This window comes from Ptychodera flava, chromosome 10, assembly GCF_041260155.1.
Source record: "Ptychodera flava strain L36383 chromosome 10, AS_Pfla_20210202, whole genome shotgun sequence".
Classification (NCBI taxonomy): domain Eukaryota; kingdom Metazoa; phylum Hemichordata; class Enteropneusta; family Ptychoderidae; genus Ptychodera; species Ptychodera flava.
The window spans coordinates 4,736,890-4,760,176 of NC_091937.1; the positions used below are offsets into that span (position 1 = coordinate 4,736,890).

The 23,287-nt window shown below is 37.0% G+C and overlaps 2 protein-coding genes across 2 annotated transcripts in view; both read right to left on the reverse strand.

Moving 5' to 3' along the window:
• Window positions 1–286: 286 nt before the first annotated feature.
• Window positions 287–11,511, reverse strand: LOC139141831 (fibrillin-2-like). The gene is made up of 15 exons (XM_070711517.1): window positions 11,423–11,511; window positions 10,509–10,851; window positions 7,873–7,995; window positions 6,875–6,997; window positions 6,495–6,620; window positions 5,306–5,428; window positions 4,891–5,016; window positions 4,449–4,571; window positions 4,071–4,196; window positions 3,548–3,670; window positions 2,749–2,862; window positions 2,158–2,280; window positions 1,704–1,826; window positions 1,152–1,268; window positions 287–753 (listed from the first exon to the last, which is right to left on the reverse strand). The coding sequence occupies exons 2-15, from the start codon at window positions 10,843–10,845 to the stop codon at window positions 605–607; spliced, it is 1,956 nt and encodes a 651-aa protein (XP_070567618.1). The 5' UTR covers window positions 10,846–10,851; window positions 11,423–11,511; the 3' UTR covers window positions 287–604.
• Window positions 11,512–20,896: 9,385 nt separating this feature from the next.
• LOC139141832 (2-aminoadipate transaminase-like) overlaps window positions 20,897–23,287 on the reverse strand; it is a 35,668-nt gene continuing 33,277 nt past the window's right edge. The window contains exon 10 of the mRNA XM_070711518.1: window positions 20,897–22,921. Within this exon, the coding sequence (XP_070567619.1) occupies window positions 22,786–22,921 (136 nt within the window). The 3' untranslated portion in view covers window positions 20,897–22,785. The remainder of the gene's footprint in view (window positions 22,922–23,287) is intronic.

Below are 23,287 nucleotides of genomic sequence, written 5' to 3' on the forward strand. Positions count from 1 at the left end.
AGATTGTAGTCGAGCGTATTTTCAATTACGCACAAGTTCTGTAATATTCCATTGTCTCACTGAAATTCCTCAAATTTAGTAGCATAGTATTTTATTTACGGAAATGTTGTTAACAGGATTCAACTTTGAAGGTTAAAATAATTGAAGGGACGACTTATTAATCAAAAGCGTTAGGAAAGACACATTTATCTTCAAAGGTTATCGAAATCGTGAAACACAGTCTAGGAATATGCTGCTTGTACTTTTGAAAGTTTGGCGATAAAGAACGACAGATCTACAGTCAATATTTCAGTTTCAACATTTATTGACACGGTTAAATCATAGCAAAATCGTACAGCAACTATCTACCTGATGTCCGTTTTTAACTTTTAGGAAGGATGCTTTAGGGTAAAATTGCTAAAGGCGAGTTTTTATCCGAATTTCAAAATGACTGCGAGAACGTTTCACTGGAAGGTGAAATACCAACACACTTAATTAGTTCTTTAATCAAATAAAAATACAACTCTATCCTCAGATTAGCAAAAGTGTAAGCAACTTTTAATAATGTTCAGGCGAGACGTTGTCTTGGTTAAATCCGTTCCGATGAGGTTAAGGAGCGATGGAACTATTCTTCAATGCTATCTTCCAATTCAATACAAGTTCTGCGGTCTCTGTCTAGGACATGATTTTCATCACAGGTACAGTAGTAACTGCCGACAGTGTTGACACAACCATGGGAACACTCGTGTGTCTCAGCTCTGCATTCGTCGATGTCTATGGACAAAGAGAAGACAGAAGACAAAAACGATAAATTTTTAATTTAAAAATCTCACCGCACTAATTTCCAACTACAAGTGTGAATCTCTCATAAAGTAAAGTTTACACCATGTTATTTATTTCAAATAATTTCTTCGACGCATCGAGATGCATCAGTATCTTTGATACTTTATTATTTTTAAAAACTAAGAAATGTAACAATTTTGGCCTACTTTTTGAAGCCAACTTGAAGCAACAACCCCCTTGCATACATCATCAGCTGAAGCTCGTCCAATCTGTTCACAGCGATATTAGATGCTTAATTGCAGATTGAAGTTAAGATACAAACCGACGAGGTCTACATATATGCTGTGAAGTGTTTTGTTCATTGCTGTATGTTATTTCCCATCACTCACCGCGACACACTTCACCATTAGTCTGCAGTCCATAGCCAGGGCTGCAACTACACACAGCTTGGTTGCTGACTGTCTCACAGAGCTGTTCACACGAAGCGTCTAAACACGCATCGATGTCTACAACATAGATCAACGGATCGGTGTTAATATTTTCACACAAAAGTAAGTGGAATGGTCTTTTAGTCTGTTAAAGTAACCTGGTTCCATATACAACAAAGTCATGTAAATTAGACTGTTGTTTATTACAAAAACATTTGTTGACTGAAATCTATCCGATGTCAATATCTCAAGCAGGCCTGTATGTAAAAGAGTGATTTCGGTCAGAAAAATATATAGAATTATTCATATAACGACTAGCGCTATAGGGCTTGGGGGAACTTAAAATATTATGACGACTTGCATACTTGCTTAATTATTAAGTTGAATTTTTAGTGAAGTACTCAGTGGCCTGATCAAAATAAACGAGTAACTGCAAGAAATCTTGGCGACTTTTCGAACCATTACGACAGACTTCAAATTGAGAGCTACCACGAAAAAAAAAGACAAACTTACTTGAGCAAGTTCGACCATTTCCATCCAAGTGATATTGGTTATCACAATAGCATTCAAAACTGCCTGGAAGGTTTCTACAACCATACTCACATCCACCTTTGTTAGTTGAACATTCGTTGACATCTAGAGAGATACAAATATGCATTAAAGTCTCTCTCTCTCTCTCTCTCTCTCTCTCTCTCTCTCTCTCTCTCTCTCTCTCTCTCCAGATTCTATAAAGATATAGTTCTTTATCACTGTAAAGCCAGGGTCGCGTATATGTAGTCATTTATTTGTTTCCGTACTCACAGTTTGATGACCAGAATGCTGATTAATCATGTAAAATTCGGAAGAATAACGAAAATGTGCAGAGGAATATAAAATTATTAAGGTCTTTGCACACTGTGTCGTTTTTGTAAAAAAAAAGACTTTTTATCATTGTCATTACTGTCATAAAATTACTCTGACATATTACCGTTACAAGTTACGCCATCGTCATCAGATTCGTATCCTTCACTGCACGTACACTGAAAGGCGCCCTCAGTGTTGGTACAAACATGAGCGCAGCCACCGTTGTCAGTCATACACTCATTTATGTCTGCAAGTGCAAAGCAACACTCAAACAGAGAATGTAGTACGATGTCCTTTTGTAAAAAGAAGGGAATGTGAAGGCTTTCAAGCTGACACTTACGGAACCTTGTGTGATCAAAATAACACAATTCACAGAGTACGTGTAATGTTCAGACCTGCCCTAGTATAGAGTAATGTCAGTGTAATGTCTTCGATAATGATTCAGTTATTGAACAACAAACCGATGTAAATCACGTCCTACTGACAGAACAAGAACTTAACGCTGGGTGTCTCCCACTCTGATTATAGTTGCAGTAAACATGGCACTGGACAAAATATTGATATTTTCTACTGTCTACATCTGCTTACTATTGCAGTTTTGAAGTTGTTTCTGCTAGTCAAAGTCGTCTTTTTCAGGATTCGCAACTAACGTTTGTCGCGATCGTGACCTTTGAAAAATATCCTTTCCGTATCTTATTCATAATTGTCCTCATACCTGAGCATTTACTTTTGTCTTCGGATGGAGCATATCCGTCATTACAAGCACACACGAAACTTCCTACAACGTTGATGCAGCTATCGCATCCATTGATGACACATTCGTCGACATCTTGATATTATAAGAAGATATTACATTAAGGTAGAATGCGCTCTGGGCAGATATTTTTTGACTCAATTTTTCTAATACCCTTCTGCTTTATCGTGCGTAGGCTCATTTTGAAGCTTTGGAGTAAATAAAGTATTGATCGCCTTATCTTTATGAACATAGAAAATTGAACTATTTCTCATAGAGTATAAATATCCATGGCGGCCATTTGGATTCCAAATATTGCTAAATAAGACTATGGTAATTTGTTTCTATGGTATTTGATAGGTGACTTTTGATTTTATTCTTGATTTTGAAAGATAAATGGTTGGCACTCCACCCCTCCCCCTGGAAAGTTTGAGCAAACGTTTCTTTCACTTTCGAGACGCATACTACCTTAATGACTTAGCTCAGCCATTCGTACATATTTCTCGGTTTCGTGAGGCAAGTATTCATCTCACAACATGTATGTCGCAAGGTGTACACACAACTGTTAGCCATGCAGCGTCTGAACTTTGAAGAGGTACAAAATCATGGGAATTGAGACGCCTATACTTCAAAGGCTTCGTACAACGTAACTGGTCAAATATGGTAAACTCTGAATGGTTTCCATAGTAAAGAAGATAACACTTACAAAACAGAGAGGTATTTATCATGGAGTATAAAATACAAATTTCTCACAGATGTTACTTCAAGGTCAACTACTCACCTTTACATGCATGGTTGTCTTGGGAAAGTTCGTAACCATGGATACAAGAGCAAAGGTAGCTTCCATCAGTGTTTGAACAAATCTGGTCACAACCGTCAGTTCCTTCATCGCATTCACTGATATCTGGAAATGTAAAGACAATTTTATAAAGTACGATGATTGTTGATGGGTATGTCGTAGTTAACCCTTGACAAATTGTACCCCTAACGACACAATACATGCATAAGACATAGAGTGCAGTTCATGAGGAATACAGCGATCACTGTGTACATCCTACACCCACGCTGCGTTTGTTTGGAAAATCACTGAATGTACTTCAGAAGTTGGTTTTCACTTGTCAGGCATGGCAAAACTGACATATCCACAAGTTAATGTGAGTCAGTTCAATTTTTCATGCTATTGAAGCTTGTGAATGACTACTTAAAGTTATGCATTCTGGGAGATGAAGGTATATTTTCCAAAGTAAGTGATCAATGAATGAGATATATTGCTGTTTGAAATAAAAAATGAGCACGCCCTGTACCTGAGCATAAATTTGCTGCACAGCTATCGATTCTGTAACCCTCGTTACAAGCACATCTCCATGTACCAGGTTCGTTGATACAGACTTGTTGACAATCATCAGTATCCTCGGTACATTCGTCAATATCTGTTCCGTGGATTAGAAAAGAGGATGATAGTGATGCGAGTTTTGTTAACAATCATGCCAAAAATATTACAAGTTAGCTCATTGTAACCTTCCATCACCACGCCTTGTCTGTTTACCTATAGTTTGTATATATAAATATGTAATAATACATTTTACATCTATATCTAAATAAGGAAGAACATGCTTTCAACAAAATATTCATGTACTATATCAAATAAACGCAGTGTCAACTAGTGTTTATAATCTCTGTACCTAAACAGGCAAGTCCGTTTGTAGCTAGGAGGTATCCACCATCACACGAACACTGAAAGCTGCCGACAGAGTTGGTACAGTGTTGATCACATCCTCCGTTGTTTGTAGCACATTCATTTATATCTACAAAAAATGCGAAAACTGATTAAAGTTTGAAGTTTATCGTAGCCCTCGCGTTACACAAGGTACAATGATGACATAAAAGCGATGAATATGAAATTGAAAATAGAAAATTGTACGATTTCCTGAATATCATGTTGAGTTTCTGAGTTACTGTAGGTATGCTTTATGACATTTTTATCAGCATGAACTAAGTTCATTACATCTATCGCCTCTACTGGGGAGGAGGGCAATCCTATCCGCGTCCCCAGGTCACAAATCAAGTCACTCTTTGTGTATGCTCCTACATTCTGCCCTCCTATACAGCTGCACAATTACTTACCAACACAATTATGATTGTTGTCTGTTGTCAGCTGATATCCAATGTTACATGAGCAAGAGTAACTTCCTTCAGCATTCGTACATACATGTTCACACCCGCCGTTATTTGTAGCGCATTCGTCAATATCTGAAATAATGACAGAGGCAACCTGCTAAACAAGTCAGCAGAGGCAGAAAGACAGCTTCTTGATGTTATGTTGAAATGGGGATAAACTTTCATTCTATGAAAGAAAACGCGTAAATCGTCTTTAAATGCCGTTAGAAATTAATGTACTGTCAAGTCCCTTCGTGTATCTTCAAATAAAGCTCAGCTTCTATGATACGGTGACGAAAGCATCGACTCGTGTTGATAACTAGGGTCAATATATTGAGATAAATTTGAAAAGAAGTGATGGTATTTCTCATGACACTCTTACCAGTACAAGTGTGATCATCACTGTTCAGTTGAAAGCCAGTGTTGCATTGACACTGATAACTGCCAGCAGAGTTTACACAGATCTGATTACAACCACCGTTGTTTGTCTGACATTCATTTATGTCTGCAAGTAGATAAAAGTAAAGGTTTTGATTAATCAAATTAAATGCCAAGAATCAGCACATAATTCCAATTATTTTCAAAGCTGTTGCGACAATCAATGAGAACTCAGTTTTCACAGGTCAATAGGGAAGCACTGGGAAATCTGATAGAGTTTACATTTCTTGTAAACCGAAACATCTACACCAGCAAACATGACTTCATAATGTCGGACTGTATATGTCTGATACGTTCATCTTCAACCACTCGTGTATCCTGAAATGTACACTATGAATACAGTGTCACCAAATACAAGAAATTAGGTAGGAAAAACTTGATGCATACTGACTTAATGAAGGCGACAGTCCAAACAATCTGGATAGAAAGCAATAGCTTTGTTATGATTTACTTTGTTCTTCGTTAATGAGCTCCTGCTGATTGTTGTAACATTTTAAGAAACCATTTATCCAAGGATCATTCAACTTAGAGTCAACCATCGGTAGAGTGGCTATTAAGCAAGGCATCTCGGGAATGAATTTTAAACCTTTACTCGCCGTAGAGAAGTTTGTAGAGAATTCTCTCACTTGTATTTTATTAAATGGGGCCACTTGCTAATAAAATTTGCTAATATTTGAAATTTGCAATCATTTGTATTTATCTAATATTTGGGATTTACGAATATTTCAATTCAAAATGGATGCCAATCTGCGTGTTAACTATAGGTGAAATATTACATTTTCACTTTTCAAATAAAGCACTTGGAGCATGATAAAGTATTTCCTTCACAATGTTCAAAATAATGAGTAAATACAGGCTAAAAGAGAAGAGGGATTGTAAGACTATCAGAGTTGATAAAATCTGTTCTGGAATGCATTTCTACTCCAAGTTGTGTAAATATTCAAATACGGAAGGTGATAGAGAACGATCCATTACTGAAAAAAAGACATCATCGCGAAAGTTTTTCAATTACTTCAATTATAAGTAATTTTCAGTAAATCACTCTAAAATAAGAAGTTCTGTTCGCTAATGATGAGTTACATGGGCATTTAGAAAACGCCTTTAAAACTGACGGGTTTACGTATTAAACATACCAATACACTGGTGATTGTCGCTCGGTGTCAGCTCATATCCACTGTTACATGAACACGTGTAACTGCCTGCACTGTTGGTACAGATATGGTCACACCCGCCGTTATTCGTTGCACATTCGTCGATATCTGAAAGAAAACCAAACATGTTATTCATTTATGATGAAACTCGAATATTGTCATTTTGTTCATATAGTCATTTACATCAAATCGCTAACACCGTGTTCTTGTAAAAATATTGAACTTGTAGATGAATAAGCTGTTGTGATTCATATATGAAGGGCATCCTTCTGTTGTCTCACTTTGATATTTACTGACAATATTGCACCCGAAGACCACAACCTAGAATAGATCCGCCTCTCAACGGATTTTCCTTGCCTTACCGATGCACGTGTGAGCGCTGTTATCCAATTGGAATCCACTGTTGCATGAGCAATGATAGCTTCCTTGTGTATTCGTACAGATATGGTTGCAGCCGCCATTGTTGGCCTGGCATTCATTGATATCTGTATCAGAACAATAATATACACTGGATAAAAGGTAGTTGGCATTATAACATGACAACGAAATACACTGTGACGGTCCTCTCTTATCTTAAGGGTATACAGTCACCTGTAATCTAAATATGCCCATATATGGTCAAGGGGCGTTCCTTATTATTCAAAATGCCCATGTGAGGGCGCTGTTTTTAAAAAGCGGCCACCCGCTTAAAAATCTGTGATTGGTTAGATTTTCTCTTCCCACGGTAACTGTGGCAAAATTGGAACAGGTGACAGCATACCTTTAATTAGGGGAGAATGCGCCCCCGGGACAGATATTCGGACTCTCAAATTTCTACAATTCTTTGCTGATCTACTACTTGCGATGGCTCATTTTAAAGCTCTTGGAGAAAGAAAAGTCCAAAATTTAATTTTCCCCCATACAGCTAAACAGGAATGGCGGCCATTTTTAATTTCCAAATATCGCAAAATGTTTGGTATTTTTTTCCCTGGTAACCCCTGATTTATATCGTTGATTTGGTAAGAGAATGGTTGAAAGTTTCATTCAGGAAAGTTTAAGCAAAAGTTTAAGTCTTTCACTTTCGAGGCGCACACTACCTTAGGAAGTGTTATGTATACGATGATTAATATGTCAGATTATACTGCAATTGTTGCACTGTTCATACGAGGGATAACCAAGCTTTGACTTGCAACGGTGTAATCTTCTAAGCTTCTGATAGCAACTATTCGCAGTTACTATGTCACGCCAAGTACCAGTGATTGGTAGAGACTGGGATAACTCAATGATGATTCAAAAGATAAGATTTCTGGCACAACAATCAACTGCAATGTAATAAAAATTCAGTCTATGAAGTCTTCTAAGCATTGGTTTGCAAACTTACCGTTGCACGTTACACTGTCGGTATCCAGGTTGTAACCTGTGTTACATGAACAATGATAACTTCCAGCTGTGTTGATACATATCTGTCCACAATTACCGTTGTTTCGGCTGCATTCGTTATCATCTGTAACAAATATTTAGCACTTTTTATATCTCGAAATACATTTTACTCAACACCTTTCGCTCCATACCACAATCGTCATTATTCTCAATAATTGGTCGAAAGTTGTTTTGTAGTGTGCTGTTTTCCTTGTACAATTGACTTATGTTGTATCAGAAAAACGATTTCGTAAAATCGACGATGGGATATAATTTAAGCTAGTAAAAAGATGGGTGTTTCGTCAACGGCCGGAATTCATAGGACGACTGGTAAAAAGATCGTGACAAAAATTCAAAATGGACACTTTCGGCATTTTATAGTTGTAAGTGATAACTGTAGTATGTTCTAATTTATCAACTACGGTTTTTATGGCTATACCGTGACTGAAACAATAAAACCGTGACATTTTATCACATTGTAAACAATATTTCGACTTATAGGGTAGAGAAGTAGCAACATTTTTTCAAGGGAACTGTTTTGGAACAACGTCTTAAACTTCGAAGGGCGCACTTCAATTTACAAATGATTGCATGTGCAGTCAAGTTAGCGAATTGGCAGCCATCTCAGATATACGGCCACAATCTGAATACTGTTACAATCTGAAACAAATATAAAAGGTACAATTCATCCTCTATTGTGGTAATCATGCTATTGTCAGATAAAAAGCAAAGATTTTGTAGGATAGTTTATTTGTTGAATGACTGAGAAATTTTGCCCATAATTTGAATTAACATTCGAGCATCGGTCAACCCGTAGACGTAGAATCGATGTCCGTGTTTCCGCCCACTAGATGTACAACACTTTCTGAAAAAAGCTTCTGAGGTCATATTCCTGGGAGAAAATTCCAGCAAATGTCGAAATAAGTCACAATAGAAAGGTAATTCATGAAAGATTCTCAGGGGAATCAGCATTATTTATATTGTAGTACTCTAGTCTGGCTTTAAAGGACAATGCTCACAAGTTCCCCGTAAAAACCTATCAACTGAATTCTTTTCAACTTTTCATAATTGGCAGTGTTTAATAGTAATAGTAGTGGACAGCCGACGTTGTCATGGTGATACTGATATCAAGATATCGATACTGGTTATCTAGATCAGATAAAAATGCGGTCATACAGGTACGATAATTCAACAAATCCATGTCAGGTGTGGTAGCAACTGTTATGTGATTGTCACCATACATAGTCATCATCTATTAATTGTCATAAATGCGATTCAACCTGACAACTAATCCCTCACCATGCGTCGTCTGGTTGCAAATCGATATTTTCAACACTACACTTTGCATCTGATTATGTAAATGGTCCAAAATCTTCGAACAATACAAACAAGTTTGTTAACTCCTGAGCGAACTCATTTCCGTAATTTGTCAACCAAAACGACAGTATTAGTCTCAACTTAACCATATTGTAATGAGCGCCGCCATATTCTTGAAATTTGAAACAATTGAGAGTTATGACGCGAAACGACAACTTCTATTTTGATAAGGTATAAATGCATTTACTTTGATGTTGTATGACGTTGTCATAGTGACACAGAAAGTAGCAAAGAGGTAAAAATGTAGAAAAAAACTTTCTGTTTAACTCTGTCACTTAAGAAAGTATTTGCTTGTCTTCAAATGACATTGTCTGGATAGCTTTAGCTTCATTAGGCTGCATTCACAAACACCTCTGGAAGGGGGAGGGGGGTTGAAGGGGACTTGAAGATATTAAGGATATATTGTGGGAACTTGAAAGGATTTGTCGGCCTGGCATTCACTGATGTTATTTTTTATTATGATCCGGGTTTTGCCTTTTGTATTATGTCTGGGTAAAATAATGGTAGGCTTTGAGATTAGCTGTAATTTGCGATGTACACTTTCGGGGTAAGTTTTGGTTCTATTTTATGAAAACTATAGAAAATATTGCATATGCCATCTTAAATACAAGTAAAATCCTTTCTAATGATACCCCACAAGCTAGGTTATGTTAAAAAAATAGCTCATCATATGACGTACAAGACGACAGGTTTGACAAAATGCACGTGGTTCGCAAAATCGTGATTTTGCTGTACGCTTCAAAACAGGTCTGTAACACTATTGCATCCCTATATTTTTTCTGTTAAAATTCAATTTCGTATTCTAGGGATCCCAAGGCTTTATCCTGTGGGGTGTGTACGTAGACCCCCTCTTGCAAAAGTCCTGTATAGTTCGATTTTAATATGTGAAAAGTGTTAATAGTTTGCCCAATAGACTTCCATGTATTATAATTTGATATTTTTGGACGAAGCACTATATCGGCCACATTTTGCCTTCCTTTGAGGGGGAACTTCAAAATTATAGCAAGTCAGAAGGGTGATTTGAACGCATTGTGACTCTGAGGACATTTTTGGAGTCTCCCGCCCCCTCCCCTGAGGTGTTTGTGAATGCACCCTTATATCTGACCAAAGACCCTCGTCCCCGCAAGTTTTGGAGAGAAAACACACTGAATACCCAAAATGTCAGAGAAAAGTACGCACACATTCTTTGATTAAGAAGGAAAAATAAGTCTGGAAATGTACCTAATTCACAGCAAGTGCCTGTCCATCCAGCATTACACGTACAGGACGATGACGATGGTTGACCACGACCATTACAGCCTGGGTTGTTACAAGATCGGCTTTCACTCAGTTGATAGTTACAGGTTCCACCACATGAAGCTGCAGTAGTTATGGTACGTGTTCGACTTTGAGTGCCGCTAGTACCACACGGCACGGAACACGCAGCCCAAGCAGACCATGCACTCACCTGACAGTTCACACGAGAGCAGCTACGTCTACGGCGACGACGAAAGATGCCATCGACGGAGCTTAGCTCAATTATCAGTACCAACACCAAAATGGAGACCCACAGTTTCATTTTCCTCTGCAAGAGACACAAGTTATCAACAAGGAATACACATATTTCATTTACTATTCTAATCGTCCTCTAAACGTCAACACAAATAAGACATCAATAGAATAGTTCGGAGTGCGTTGCTTTATGCTTATTGGACCATCGGTGAACACTTTCAATATTTACCCATAACATGTTTTTTATGTCTTTACAGTTCTTTTTAAAACAAACACGACTGGAACTAATTTGGGATAATTGGATGGTGAAGTAATGTCGATTTAATCTGCAAATGTCATCTCATCTGCTTTTCTTTTTAAGGAACACACTTGTTTTTAGGAGTAATTTGTAATATTTAGCTATAGGGCACCTAACACTTTTGAGAAATTTAGAAAATATGAAGATCCAATCATCCCAAATTAGTTTAATCGTGTCAACATCGCTAATGTTGTTTTCTTTCATGACTGAAACAAGCCCACAATCACTGTGTTTTTGCTACCACCTTGGATAAATCGAATATGTTAGGTAAAGAGATCGAATATGTTAGGTAAAGAGATCGAATATGTTAGGTAAAGAGAATATGACTTCTTAAATATCAACTTACTCAGCCAACACAATGTGTTCACAGGAATGGGTGTTGTCGACGGACTGAATAACAAGCACTTCACAGACTTCGTACCAGTCAGCGAATGTGTTGAATTCTGGATAATCTCGGAAGATATTTCATGATAGTTTCCAAACAAAATCAGTGTTACTGTGTTATGATTGGATGTTCTTATGACCCCTGAAAGCTAATTGGTTATATATTCGCCACGTCTATTGAAATATCTAGGGGCCTCAAAATACTTTTGCAGCTAAATATTATTTTACTTTCATAATTTATTATTTTAAACTTCTCTCCATGCCATGTCCTTTCAAAGTACAATGACAGATCGTGCGAGTCTGTCAGCGGCGTTGTACGCAACTGACATAGTACAAATGACGTGTGTCAAATTGGGCGACCCATGAATCAGGTCAATACTTCTTGGAGGCACAGTTCACATAGCGACAAAATGCATTACCCATTTCTTGATAGACATGACTTACTTTTAGCAAATACGTTACGTTTATTCAACTTACTGCAGTTGACAATGACGAAGTGATATTTCCTTGACTATTAGGTTATGACTCGTATTCATCCGTTGAAGATCTTTATCACGACTTGAAAACATGCTGTTATTGATTCTGCCAAACAATCAACACTAAGCTTGTCAAATAGAGTAATCAAATGTAAACTAATTGAACGATATGTCGCATTCTCACCTTGTTGTACGGGTAAGTGACATTTCATAAAGGGTATGTGTTTTGATGTCATACAGTATACTTTAAACAGCGGTGGAACACATAATATCAACAATTTTCATTTCGTATTTCATCAGAACTTGTTGCATCATTCTGTTGCCTTTGCTGCTACTGAAATCCAAGTCAATTCTAAATTTTTATCGTCACACCTATCCTCTAGATATTTTACCTTATTTTCGAAATGTTGTTCATCATTTGAATAATCTCCGAGAGGTGTATCAACTGCATACTTTTGGGTTTCAAGGATCGATTATGTACTAGAGCTGGGAAAGAACCAAGCCCGCGGCGCACCAGTAGAGTGACACGCTAGGCACACCAGACACTGTTAAAAAAGAGATTACTTATTCCTATCTGTAGCATTTACTCGCACTGCTGTCTCTTTCCAGAATCTAGAGTAATATGTATCGGTTTACATCACCAATTACCTGTCCATTAAGCTTTTTCACCGTAAGATGTGGCAGTATAGTGTTGAAATTGACGAAAACATCGACCAATAAAATACGGGTATATGATTTCGCCTGTTCTAGAGGACAAAAATTGGTGAGGTACGGCTAAAACAGCATCCTCCACTTATCTCTTTGATTTGAAATGCAAACTGTAGTTCTTCGAGAGAGTTTTTCACCAGACCCATCATTGGGGTTAGGATCAGACACTCCTGATATTTCATAGCAAAAAGATACCAGAGTTACCACTACAGTCAAACCACGGTTTAGGTCATCTATAGCTCCGAGTCGGACCTGTTTTTAAAAATGTAATTGGGCTATGTTGGCTCTGGGCCAGCCTAATTTGTGTCGGGTTGGAGGGGTGGATCCAGAGGTGTCCAAACTTTGAGATCGAGCCTATATACTTAAGTGGTAAATGGTAAACCTAAATGGTAAAAAGTTCAGATCGGCCCTTGGACCAGTTGACGCCCTAGCAGTTGATAAGAAGTCGATAAGAGTTACAAGTTTGACCACTTTACTCTCACCACTGTAACAAGAAATTTTAACAATACATGGTGAGACTGGATATTCTCACCATTTACCAAGTCAGTTGTGAAATTTCCCTCTTCGGTGAAATCTGAATGTAGTGCATATTTCATTCTAACCAATGCAGTGGTTAGAATTTCTGATTCTCGATGAAGAGGGAAATTTTCGCAACTGGCTGGGTGGTGTCAGAGAATGGTATATTTTCACTGCTGTCCGTTTGAATTCCCACTCTCACTGGAGAGAATCAGTCTGTCGTACTTGTAGTCGGGTCGGAAGGTAGGGTTCCCATGCACCCCATGGATGTATTTTTTTTAACCTACATTTTTGTAATCCTTAGGGTCTATATTTAATGAATTTTGATGTTCCCAAAATCAAATCGTGTCCCATGGGGTTCATTTGGCGCCATCTTTGCTGCCATCTTGGCCGCCATCTTGGATTTCAACAATGGGGTAGGGGTCACGTATCTACCGCTCGACGGAAACAGAAACAATAAAATACTATAAACGTTACATTTTTAGAAAGCCAAGATCATTGCCTTTTCATTGATATATAACTTAATAGGGATTAATTAATATTCGAACGTCGATTAGACTTTATATCGGTCATTGGCCGTAAATCGTAAAATTTGCTAAATTTCACACCCAATAATTAAGTTCCCGTTCCTCCAAACAATTTTTCATAAGGTATTTATATATTTTTTGGAAGAACTCAGTGCAATAAACAAGAAAAACAAGATTAAAAGTATGTGTCTTGAGATTTAGTGGGTGCATGAGCTTGTTTTCTTATTACGCGGTATGCCACATATCCGTGTGTAACATAAGGGGAAGGGTAATGTTTCCCTTTCTGTTTCGAATCATGAATGATGAAACCATAAAAATGTTACATTTTTTGAAAGTGCTGCATCAGACCTTTCTAGAAATATATAGATTTATGGGGAAAAGTTGCATATTGAAAAGTTACAAAGCTTAAACCTTTCGGTTTGTGTCGATTTTAAGTGATTTTTTAAGAACGAAATTACAACATATGGGGTAGGGGTAATGTTTCCCTTTCTGCCTCGAACCATGAATTACGAAACCATATGAATGTTACACTGTTGGAAAGCTCTGAAATTGGCCTTTCCAAACATGTATAGTTTTATTGGGAAAAGTCCATATTTTAAAGGTACAAAGCTTATGCCTTTCAGTTTGTGTCAATTTTAAGTGATTTTTAAGGACGAAATTACAACATATGGGGTAGGGGTAATGTTTCCCTTTCTGCCTCGAACCATGAATTATGAAACCACATAAATGTTATACTGTTTAAAAGCTCTGAAATGGCCCTTTCCAAACATGTATAGTTTTATTGGGAAAAGTCCATATTTTAAAGGTACAAAGCTTATGCCTTTCAGTTTGTGTCAATTTTAAGTGATTTTTTAAGGACGAAATTACAACATATGGGGTAGGGGTAATGTTTCCCTTTCTGCCTCGAACCATGAATTATGAAACCACATAAATGTTATACTGTTTAAAAGCTCTGAAATGGGCCTTTCCAAACATGTATAGTTTTATTGGGAAAAGTCCATATTTTAAAGGTACAAAGCTTATGCCTTTCAGTTTGTGTCAATTTTAAGTGATTTTTTGAACAATATGCACAAAACAGTTAGTCCGTTGGCCAGGTATCGAAATCATCCCCTCTAAGGCATTTTACCCACTATGATTTTCTGTTAGCTAGTATTCTCAGCTGTTATAATCTGCTTATTTTCCATTTAACTGATGGTGTGTGAGAGTGTAACGACTTGTTTGTGAAGGGCTGTCACGCCCTCGGTAGTAAAATAGAAATGGGTTAAGGGTAACATATTTACCGCTAGTCGGAAACAAAAGCAAAAAAGTACCATAAACAATACATTCTTAGAAAGCCCAGATGTAAGCTTTTTACTTTTTTGATATAATTATTCGACTTTAGATGGCGCCAATATTCCGTATGTACATGGCTGAATCATTCACATAACGAACGTTGATATGGCCTGAAACTTCGGTAAATTCATTCAAGCAAACTCTTGTTTGATTAAGTTGATAGTTTTCCTTTCTTTTTTATTTCGAGTATTTGCCATGGCATGACTGAAACGAACCTTGAAACGAAGGCTGTACGTATCTATATTAGTCCGAGCCTGAGCGTGATCTGAGAGCAAACAGATCCGCAGATAATGCGAACGATCGCAACCGTTACCAACTGACTCATTATGCAGAGCCATGCCCCAAAACGCCCACCAAACTTGGCACTAATCATGATCCCAGTCCATTTCGAGCCGGGCTTTAAGGGAAGTGCGGTGGCCTTTGAAAGACCCTTTGGTTTGGTTTTGTACCGTAGTATAGGAAGAAAACCCGACCTGTCGTCGTTGCTGTGAATGTTTGTGTTGTTTTTAGCCTCTTTTTCTGCCTATTTGAAGAATCGTCTTTGCAGCCTTCCATCCTGCGTTCTGTGTAGCGAGTGTCTTCGATCGCTCTCTTAAGTTTGTGATGTACAACTGTCTTGAGTCCCGGTGCTTTATTGGGTGTAGAGGTAAATAGTTAGAGATCAGGGTGACAAATTGGTTGCCGCAGTGTCTTTCCAGGTGTTGCCACTTTTGAAGGAATTCAACACTCGGTATTTTGGCCTGGTAAGTATTCTTTAAGGTGTACCTGTAGGCTACGTGGTACTGAATAGGGGCCACTTAGGTTTCAACACATTCGATACTCTTGGCTTTCGCTTATACCCCGTTGTATGAGTAACTGGGATCGGAAATGGAAAGACTCAATTAATATCCATCTTTGCTAATATTAATTCTCGTTTGGCTTACAGATGGCCACCTCTACTTGTTTCGGTGAAAATTTGACTTTCAATTGGACAAAACATTGAGTATGACTTTCTTCTCTGTGTTATTTAGGCCTATGAAAAATATGAAAATTGCATACATATTGTTGTCAATATCTCAATCTTAGATTGTAAGAGATAGGCTTAGGCTTCCCTGTAATCATACAAATGAGTTAAATGGGAATTTATTGGAGTAGATTACAGTAATCGAAGAGAATGGTTGACAATATAGAAAGACTTATCTCGGATTGCGGGGACCTAACTATAAAAGAACAGCACAGAATACTTGCCGGATGTATTGACTGTTCATGTATAGTACAGGCTAGTACAACATGGAATGTAAAACATACAAATCAAAGAAGTGGCCAATTTTCTCAACTTTTCACAAAGTTTATATTTCATCATTACTATCAGGATTAGGATTTTCCCAATCTATGAATAAGCTATTACTTGATTACACCTTGATTCAGCATGACTAACATTTTGCATTTGCCACACCACCAGCCATGCCCGTCCCTGGGATCGCGAACAATGCCTTTAACGAAGTTTTGAACGCTTTTTGTGAATTGTGTAAGAATGTCCTCTCTGTGGAGTATAATGTGTGAAGCCGTTGTCTACCTCGCTTGACTCTGATGATTATGTTGACTTATTTTTTTCTCAGCTGCTGGTGGCTGATCTAGCTCGAAAGTTAGATCCATCTAGTCTCTCTGATTCGATCATGCTGGTGGGAATGGTATCTTCAAGCATTGACCCTAAAACGTCCGTTTGTAGGGTCTTTGCTTCAAAGATGTCAGGGTCTAACATTGGTTAAATGTCATCCATGATAAGAAATTAATGATAGATTCACTCACAAGGCATTTTAAACATTGAGGTGTCAATGGGAATATAAGCCTTTTCTGAGGTTTGTCTTGCCTTCTTATTGCTTGGTGTAGAGAGTCTTTGTTCGCCTTCTGTTTACTATTTAGTTGCGTAATTTGAATGCGTTCTGTGACATTTGGCTTTTCGGGTTTTAGTTCCAGAATTATTTTGCTATTGAATTTTAGTACCCAGTCGAAAATGTAATCCTCATTGGGAGTATATAGTGTTCTGCGTTGTAAAATAATTTCGAAAAATTGGTTATGATCTCTTGTTTTCTGGTAAGGAAGGTAAAGTGTTGTCGATCCATCTTATCTTATTATGGAGAAGCTATATTGTGGATTAATGGTGATTGGTTTTCAGCGATAAAAGATTCTCTCGTGTTCCCGTGTGGTATTAAAAGTAACACTATTAATAGTGAGCTCTGATCTGCCCAGACGGTCACGTGACTGTGCATGTATTTACGATATACTGTAAAGTTTGTCATTCCTATCTCCAAAGTGGGTTTGTTTCACATTGTTTGTATTTTCATCACATAAGTTTCAATATACTGATATAATATCGCGATAAACAACCCTATAAGTTGGGTACACCACTAGAGCTCGGTTTTGACCATTTCACTCCTTATACACACGACTGAAGTTCGTGCGTATATGTTGTTTACCGGTCGAAACCGTGTGGTATCCTTTCAAAGTGGTGCTTTATTGCTTATATATCTCTCGCGATACAATTAAAGAAAAGGGATTGATTGTTGCTGCTGTCATATCAACTTTGCATGACGACTATGACACTCCAATTTAGTGTTTGTGGGTTTGGAATATATAATTTTTGACATATTATAGCTGTTAACTTTCTTTCCCTAATTTGAGTTATTGAAATGAGTAAAATGTCTTTTATCAACCACCATTTTAGCTTTTTAGTGCTATTTAATGCCTATAGAGTATTTTTCTATGTTCCTTTTAACAAGTAAATGTCAGTAAAGTAGCACAAACTTTTGAGTTTAGGCATTGTCACTGCATAATTTTTGAGTTTACCCCATCAAGCCATATCTTGTTGGAAAAACAACTGCGTTAGTGTTTCAGAGATATGATATTTATGTGGCTTCCTTATTCGCTGCGTTTGGTAGGAGAGGAAACATTACCCATACCCCTATCCCTTAAATGTATATTATAGAGGGATGTACGGCATACAATATATTAGGAAACGCACCCCATAAGTCTCAAGAAGATACACTCTTTTAATGTTTTTTACTTCTCTATTGCATTAAGTTCTTTCAAATGATATATAAATACCTTGTAAAATTGTTTGGAGGAACATGAACTTAATTATTGGGTTTGAAATTAAGCAAATTTTACAATTTACATTTCATGTCCGATATAAATCTAATCGATGTTTGAATATCGATTTATCCCCATTTAGTTGTATACCAATGGTAAGGCGATCATCTGGGCTTTCCAAGAATGTATTGTTTATGGTACTTTTTTGTTTTTGTTTCCGACTAGCGGTAAATATGTTACCCCTAACCCATTCCTATTTTACTACTGAGGGCGTGACAGCCCTTCACAAACAAGTCGTTACACTCTCACACACCATCAGTTAAATGGAAAATAAGCAGATTATGACAGCTGAGAATACTAGCTAACAGAAAATCATAGTGGGTAAAATGCCTTAGAGGGGATGATTTCGATACCTGGCCAACGGACTAACTGTTTTGTGCATATTGTTCAAAAAATCACTTAAAATTGACACAAACTGAACGGCTTAAGCTTTGTAACTTTCAAATATGCAATTTTCCCCGATGAAACTATACATGTTTGGAAAGGCCCATTTCAGAGCTTTCAAACAGTATAACATTTATATGGTTTCATAATTCATGGTTCAAGGCAGAACGGGAAACATTACCCCTACCCCTTATATTATAATTTTGTTTAAAAATCACTTAAAATTGACACAAAATGAAAGGCATAAGCTTTGTAACTTTAAAATATGGACTTTTCCCAATAAAACTATACATGTTTGGAAAGGCCCATTTCAGAGCTTTCCAACAGTATAACATTTATATGGTTTCATAATTCATAATTCGAGGCAGAAAGGGAAACATTACCCCTACCCCATATGTTGTAATTTCGTTCTTAAAAATGACTTAAAATTGACACAAACTGAAAGGTTTAAGCTTTGTAACTTTAAAATATGGACTTTTCCCAATAAAACTATACATGTTTGGAAAGGCCCATTTCAGAGCTTTCCAACAGTATAACATTTATATGGTTTCATAATTCATAATTCGAGGCAGAAAGGGAAACATTACCCCTACCCCATATGTTGTAATTTCGTCCTTAAAAAATCACTTAAAATTGACACAAACTGAAAGGCATAAGCTTTGTACCTTTAAAATATGGACTTTTCCCAATAAAACTATACATGTTTGGAAAGGCCAATTTCAGAGCTTTCCAACAGTGTAACATTCATATGGTTTCGTAATTCATGGTTCGAGGCAGAAAGGGAAACATTACCCCTACCCCATATGTTGTAATTTCGTTCTTAAAAATCACTTAAAATCGACACAAACCGAAAGGTTTAAGCTTTGTAACTTTTCAATATGCAACTTTTCCCCATAAATCTATATATTTCTAGAAAGGTCTGATGCAGCACTTTCAAAAAATGTAACATTTTTATGGTTTCATCATTCATGATTCGAAACAGAAAGGGAAACATTACCCCTACCCCTTATGTTACACACGGATATGTGGCATACCGCGTAATAAGAAAACAAGCTCATGCACCCACTAAATCTCAAGACACATACTTTTAATCTTGTTTTTCTTGTTTATTGCACTGAGTTCTTCCAAAAAATATATAAATACCTTATGAAAAATTGTTTGGAGGAACGGGAACTTAATTATTGGGTGTGAAATTTAGCAAATTTTACGATTTACGGCCAATGGCCGTTATAAAGTCTAATCGACGTTCGAATATTAACTAATCCCTATTAAGTTATATATCAATGAAAAGGCAATGATCTTGGCTTTCTAAAAATGTAACGTTTATAGTATTTTATTGTTTCTGTTTCCGTCGAGCGGTAGATACGTGACCCCTCCCCCATTGTTGAAATTCAAGATGGCGGCCAAGATGGCGGCAAAGATGGCGCCAAATGAACCCCATGGGACACGATTTGATTTTGAGAACATCAAAATTCATTAAATATAGACCCTAAGGATTACAAAAATGTAGGTTAAAAAAAATACATCCATGGGGGCATGGGAACCCTACCTTCCGACTAGACTATTGATTCTCACCATTGATCTCTCACAATTAGTTTGTGAGAACAAACGTCTTCTCACAGACAGCGTTGAGAATAACACTTGAAAGATTATCACCAATTGCGAAAAAGTGTCACTTTCTAGCTCTATTGTAGTATCCCTAACATTTCCCCAGAGTGATGGTGGTGTGCCGATCAGAGCGTTTGATTTCCTTAAGTCACAAAAATACCTACTTATTCATCCAAAATATCGGTGTTGGATATCAGACCGATTTTGCCGTTTCCTTAAAGAATAACTCTGAGACTCAAATAACACCCGCCCCGTGTAAGCCTGGCTGAAAACCAATATTCGTTCGTCTAAACACATGTATATTCTCTCTATACGGAGGACCGTGATATAGAGTATGAAACATGTATATTCTCTCTATACGGAGGACCGTGATATAGAGTATGAAACATGCGTAAATAGAGACAAAAGAATGAATATTCTCCTGTTATCAATGCAGGCAATTTTGACTGTATGGAGTTCTAGGGTCGATAAGTTACTGAGGGGCGAGACACTCAAACCTGCAGTGAACAGGCCTGGGCGAAACTTTTTCATAACTTATAACAATCTTGGGCCAGGCCAAGAGCCTGCCAGTGAGTGTGAAGCAAGCAAGAGACAGCAGCGACTGCTACCAAAGCTCTCTCCAAAAGATTCAGACACGGTGAAAATAATGATTATAAGTGGATATCCTCAAGACAATGGATGAGCAGGGACATTTCAGACTCAGAACATATGATACAATATTTCGGTTTCTTTACAGAGCCGCAATAGAAACAAAGCTTTCAATAAACAATTGTTATTTTAATCTTTACAATGATGTTCAAAAAGTAACATAACATTTGCCAAGATAACAATTTACTACTTAAAGAAAATCAATAGTGCACCTTGTCTCATAGAAACGAACAACTCACATTCTTTTATACCGATAAAAACCAGCGTCTTTTGAATTGTACTAAGTTCTTAAGATATAAATAACTTAAATATTTAAAGATCCTCTAACAGGTAAAACTGGGAAATAAAACTTTTGCAGAATGAAATGTCAGAAAACTACTGACAAAATCTACATATATCATGGAAGCATTAGAGAACAAAAAACTCATCACTGCCACTACATTTGTTACAAACATTTACGTTTCTATAGTGTCCTTATTGTTCTTAATTGATCTAGGGTCTGTCCTGTGTTCGCAAATGTTCTTCATTGACTCGTTTGTCGATACCTGATCAACTTCTGCCTGATGTTGTTATGTAAAAACGTAACCCTGGGGACAGATGTTCAGCCTCTTGACCCTGAACAAGATACTTTTGTTCTATCTTTTGTCGCGGCTCATTTTGAATCTCATAGAGAGAATAAAGTTTTCATAGACTTATATTTGGAAAAAAATGAATTTTTTTATATTTGAATCAAAATAAAAATTTTATCTCCCTCTCCGCATAGCGTTTACACAGCGATGCCATAATTTTGAATGTCCAGTGTCGATACATATTGGGTAGTTTGTTTCATTATTTCTAAATTTTACTGTGCTCTCTGATTTTCATTCTTGATTTCGAAAGGGAATGGTTTAAAGTTTCATCAAGAAAAGTTTGAGTAGAAGGCTTTCGATGGTATTCTCTGTGACACTCATGAAGGTCAACTTAATTTTCACATATAAGAAACCTTCCTGTTTTTGTCCATCGGTAGGTTGTGTCACCTGTTTGAAATATTAAGTGATGGGTTTAAGATGTCTTTCTTGTTGATATTTGATTTCATCATTTATGACGTTTTCTGTTCAATGCCGACCATCACTTTGTAGTGATTTTCTTTTATTTGTGTTTATCTTATATTTCCTTTGGTTCCCGGCAATGTAAATTTTTTTCTTTTACAGTTTTAGTATGTAGGGACCTGTGTGAAATAAAGATGTTTGAAAACTACTACTACTAATACTACTACTACTAATTTATAAAGACACCCTTGAAGGAAACACATTACGTATACCCTGCCATTTGACTGTTTTAAAAACAATTTTGGAAAATCGCCATATTTTGGAAAGTTGTGGGCAGGCAGAGGTCACTTAGTTTCTATTACAGCGTCCTCATGATCATTACTTGAACTGTCAACATACAACGAAGAGCCCATCACCAACATCTAAGACTACTACAATTTAAAGCCGCGTTATTGTCTCAAAAATTGGTAATTAACGGATCCCCTGAGCACTAATTTGCATGGAATGTCTGAAAAACAGAACTTTGATTTATTCTAGATTTGTCTTTTCCTTAAACACTATATCTGGTCTAACTCATCATGTCTCACCTTGCCTTCCACGTTCATAGTACATAACGTATAAAATTTTACCTGTTTTCACTTCGCAGGCCTATTTATCGAATAAGATGTAAAGTGTAATATCTATTTTTACCTTCCATTCAGTTTTTGCTTTCAACTTCCGCTAACCTTCAGATGACGAGCAAAAATCCATTACCAAAGCAAGAAAGAAGAAAACAAACCTATACAAATATCGGACATTAATCATAACATGCAGGGAGTAAACATTTCTTTTCAACATTTAAATTACATTCTGGAATATAGAAATTCATAAGAGAAGTCGAGCGTGTCGAATAATAGATAGCATATATCTGTTATGGCCGAATAAATTAAATTAGGTTCGTTGTATGACAACAATTGTGGAGCGTAAAAGCTACTCTTCTGTAGGGCTATCGAGGAATGACTTAATAGCCTTTGACAGTCTTCTTGCGCCGTCCACGATTTCTGCTTCTTCTACGAAAGAAATTGACAGACGGAGGCAGTTTTTGCATTGTTCATCTGGTGAAAAGCTGTTGAAAAAAGAATGTGCAGAATTATGGATCGGATAACACTTTTCATCAGGTCGTTCATTTTGTAATTACTATGAGTTATAAAAGAAACTAGATTCAAAATGCTCGTTTAAGAATCACACACAGACAGGAAAACTTCAGATGTTGTAAAACAGTCGCTTTGTTTCATTGCATCGCCTTTGAATTTAAGTGATGGAAGCCACTCAGGTTGGCGTTATTAATGCTATTACAGAATAATGACCGTTTACAGGATATGTTCGCTGAATCATTTTGACGATACGTTTCCATCTGCTGATATGTTCACGTTGATTCAATTTGCATTGCCGAAACGTAATTTGATAAACATTAGGTCACTTCCCTCTACTA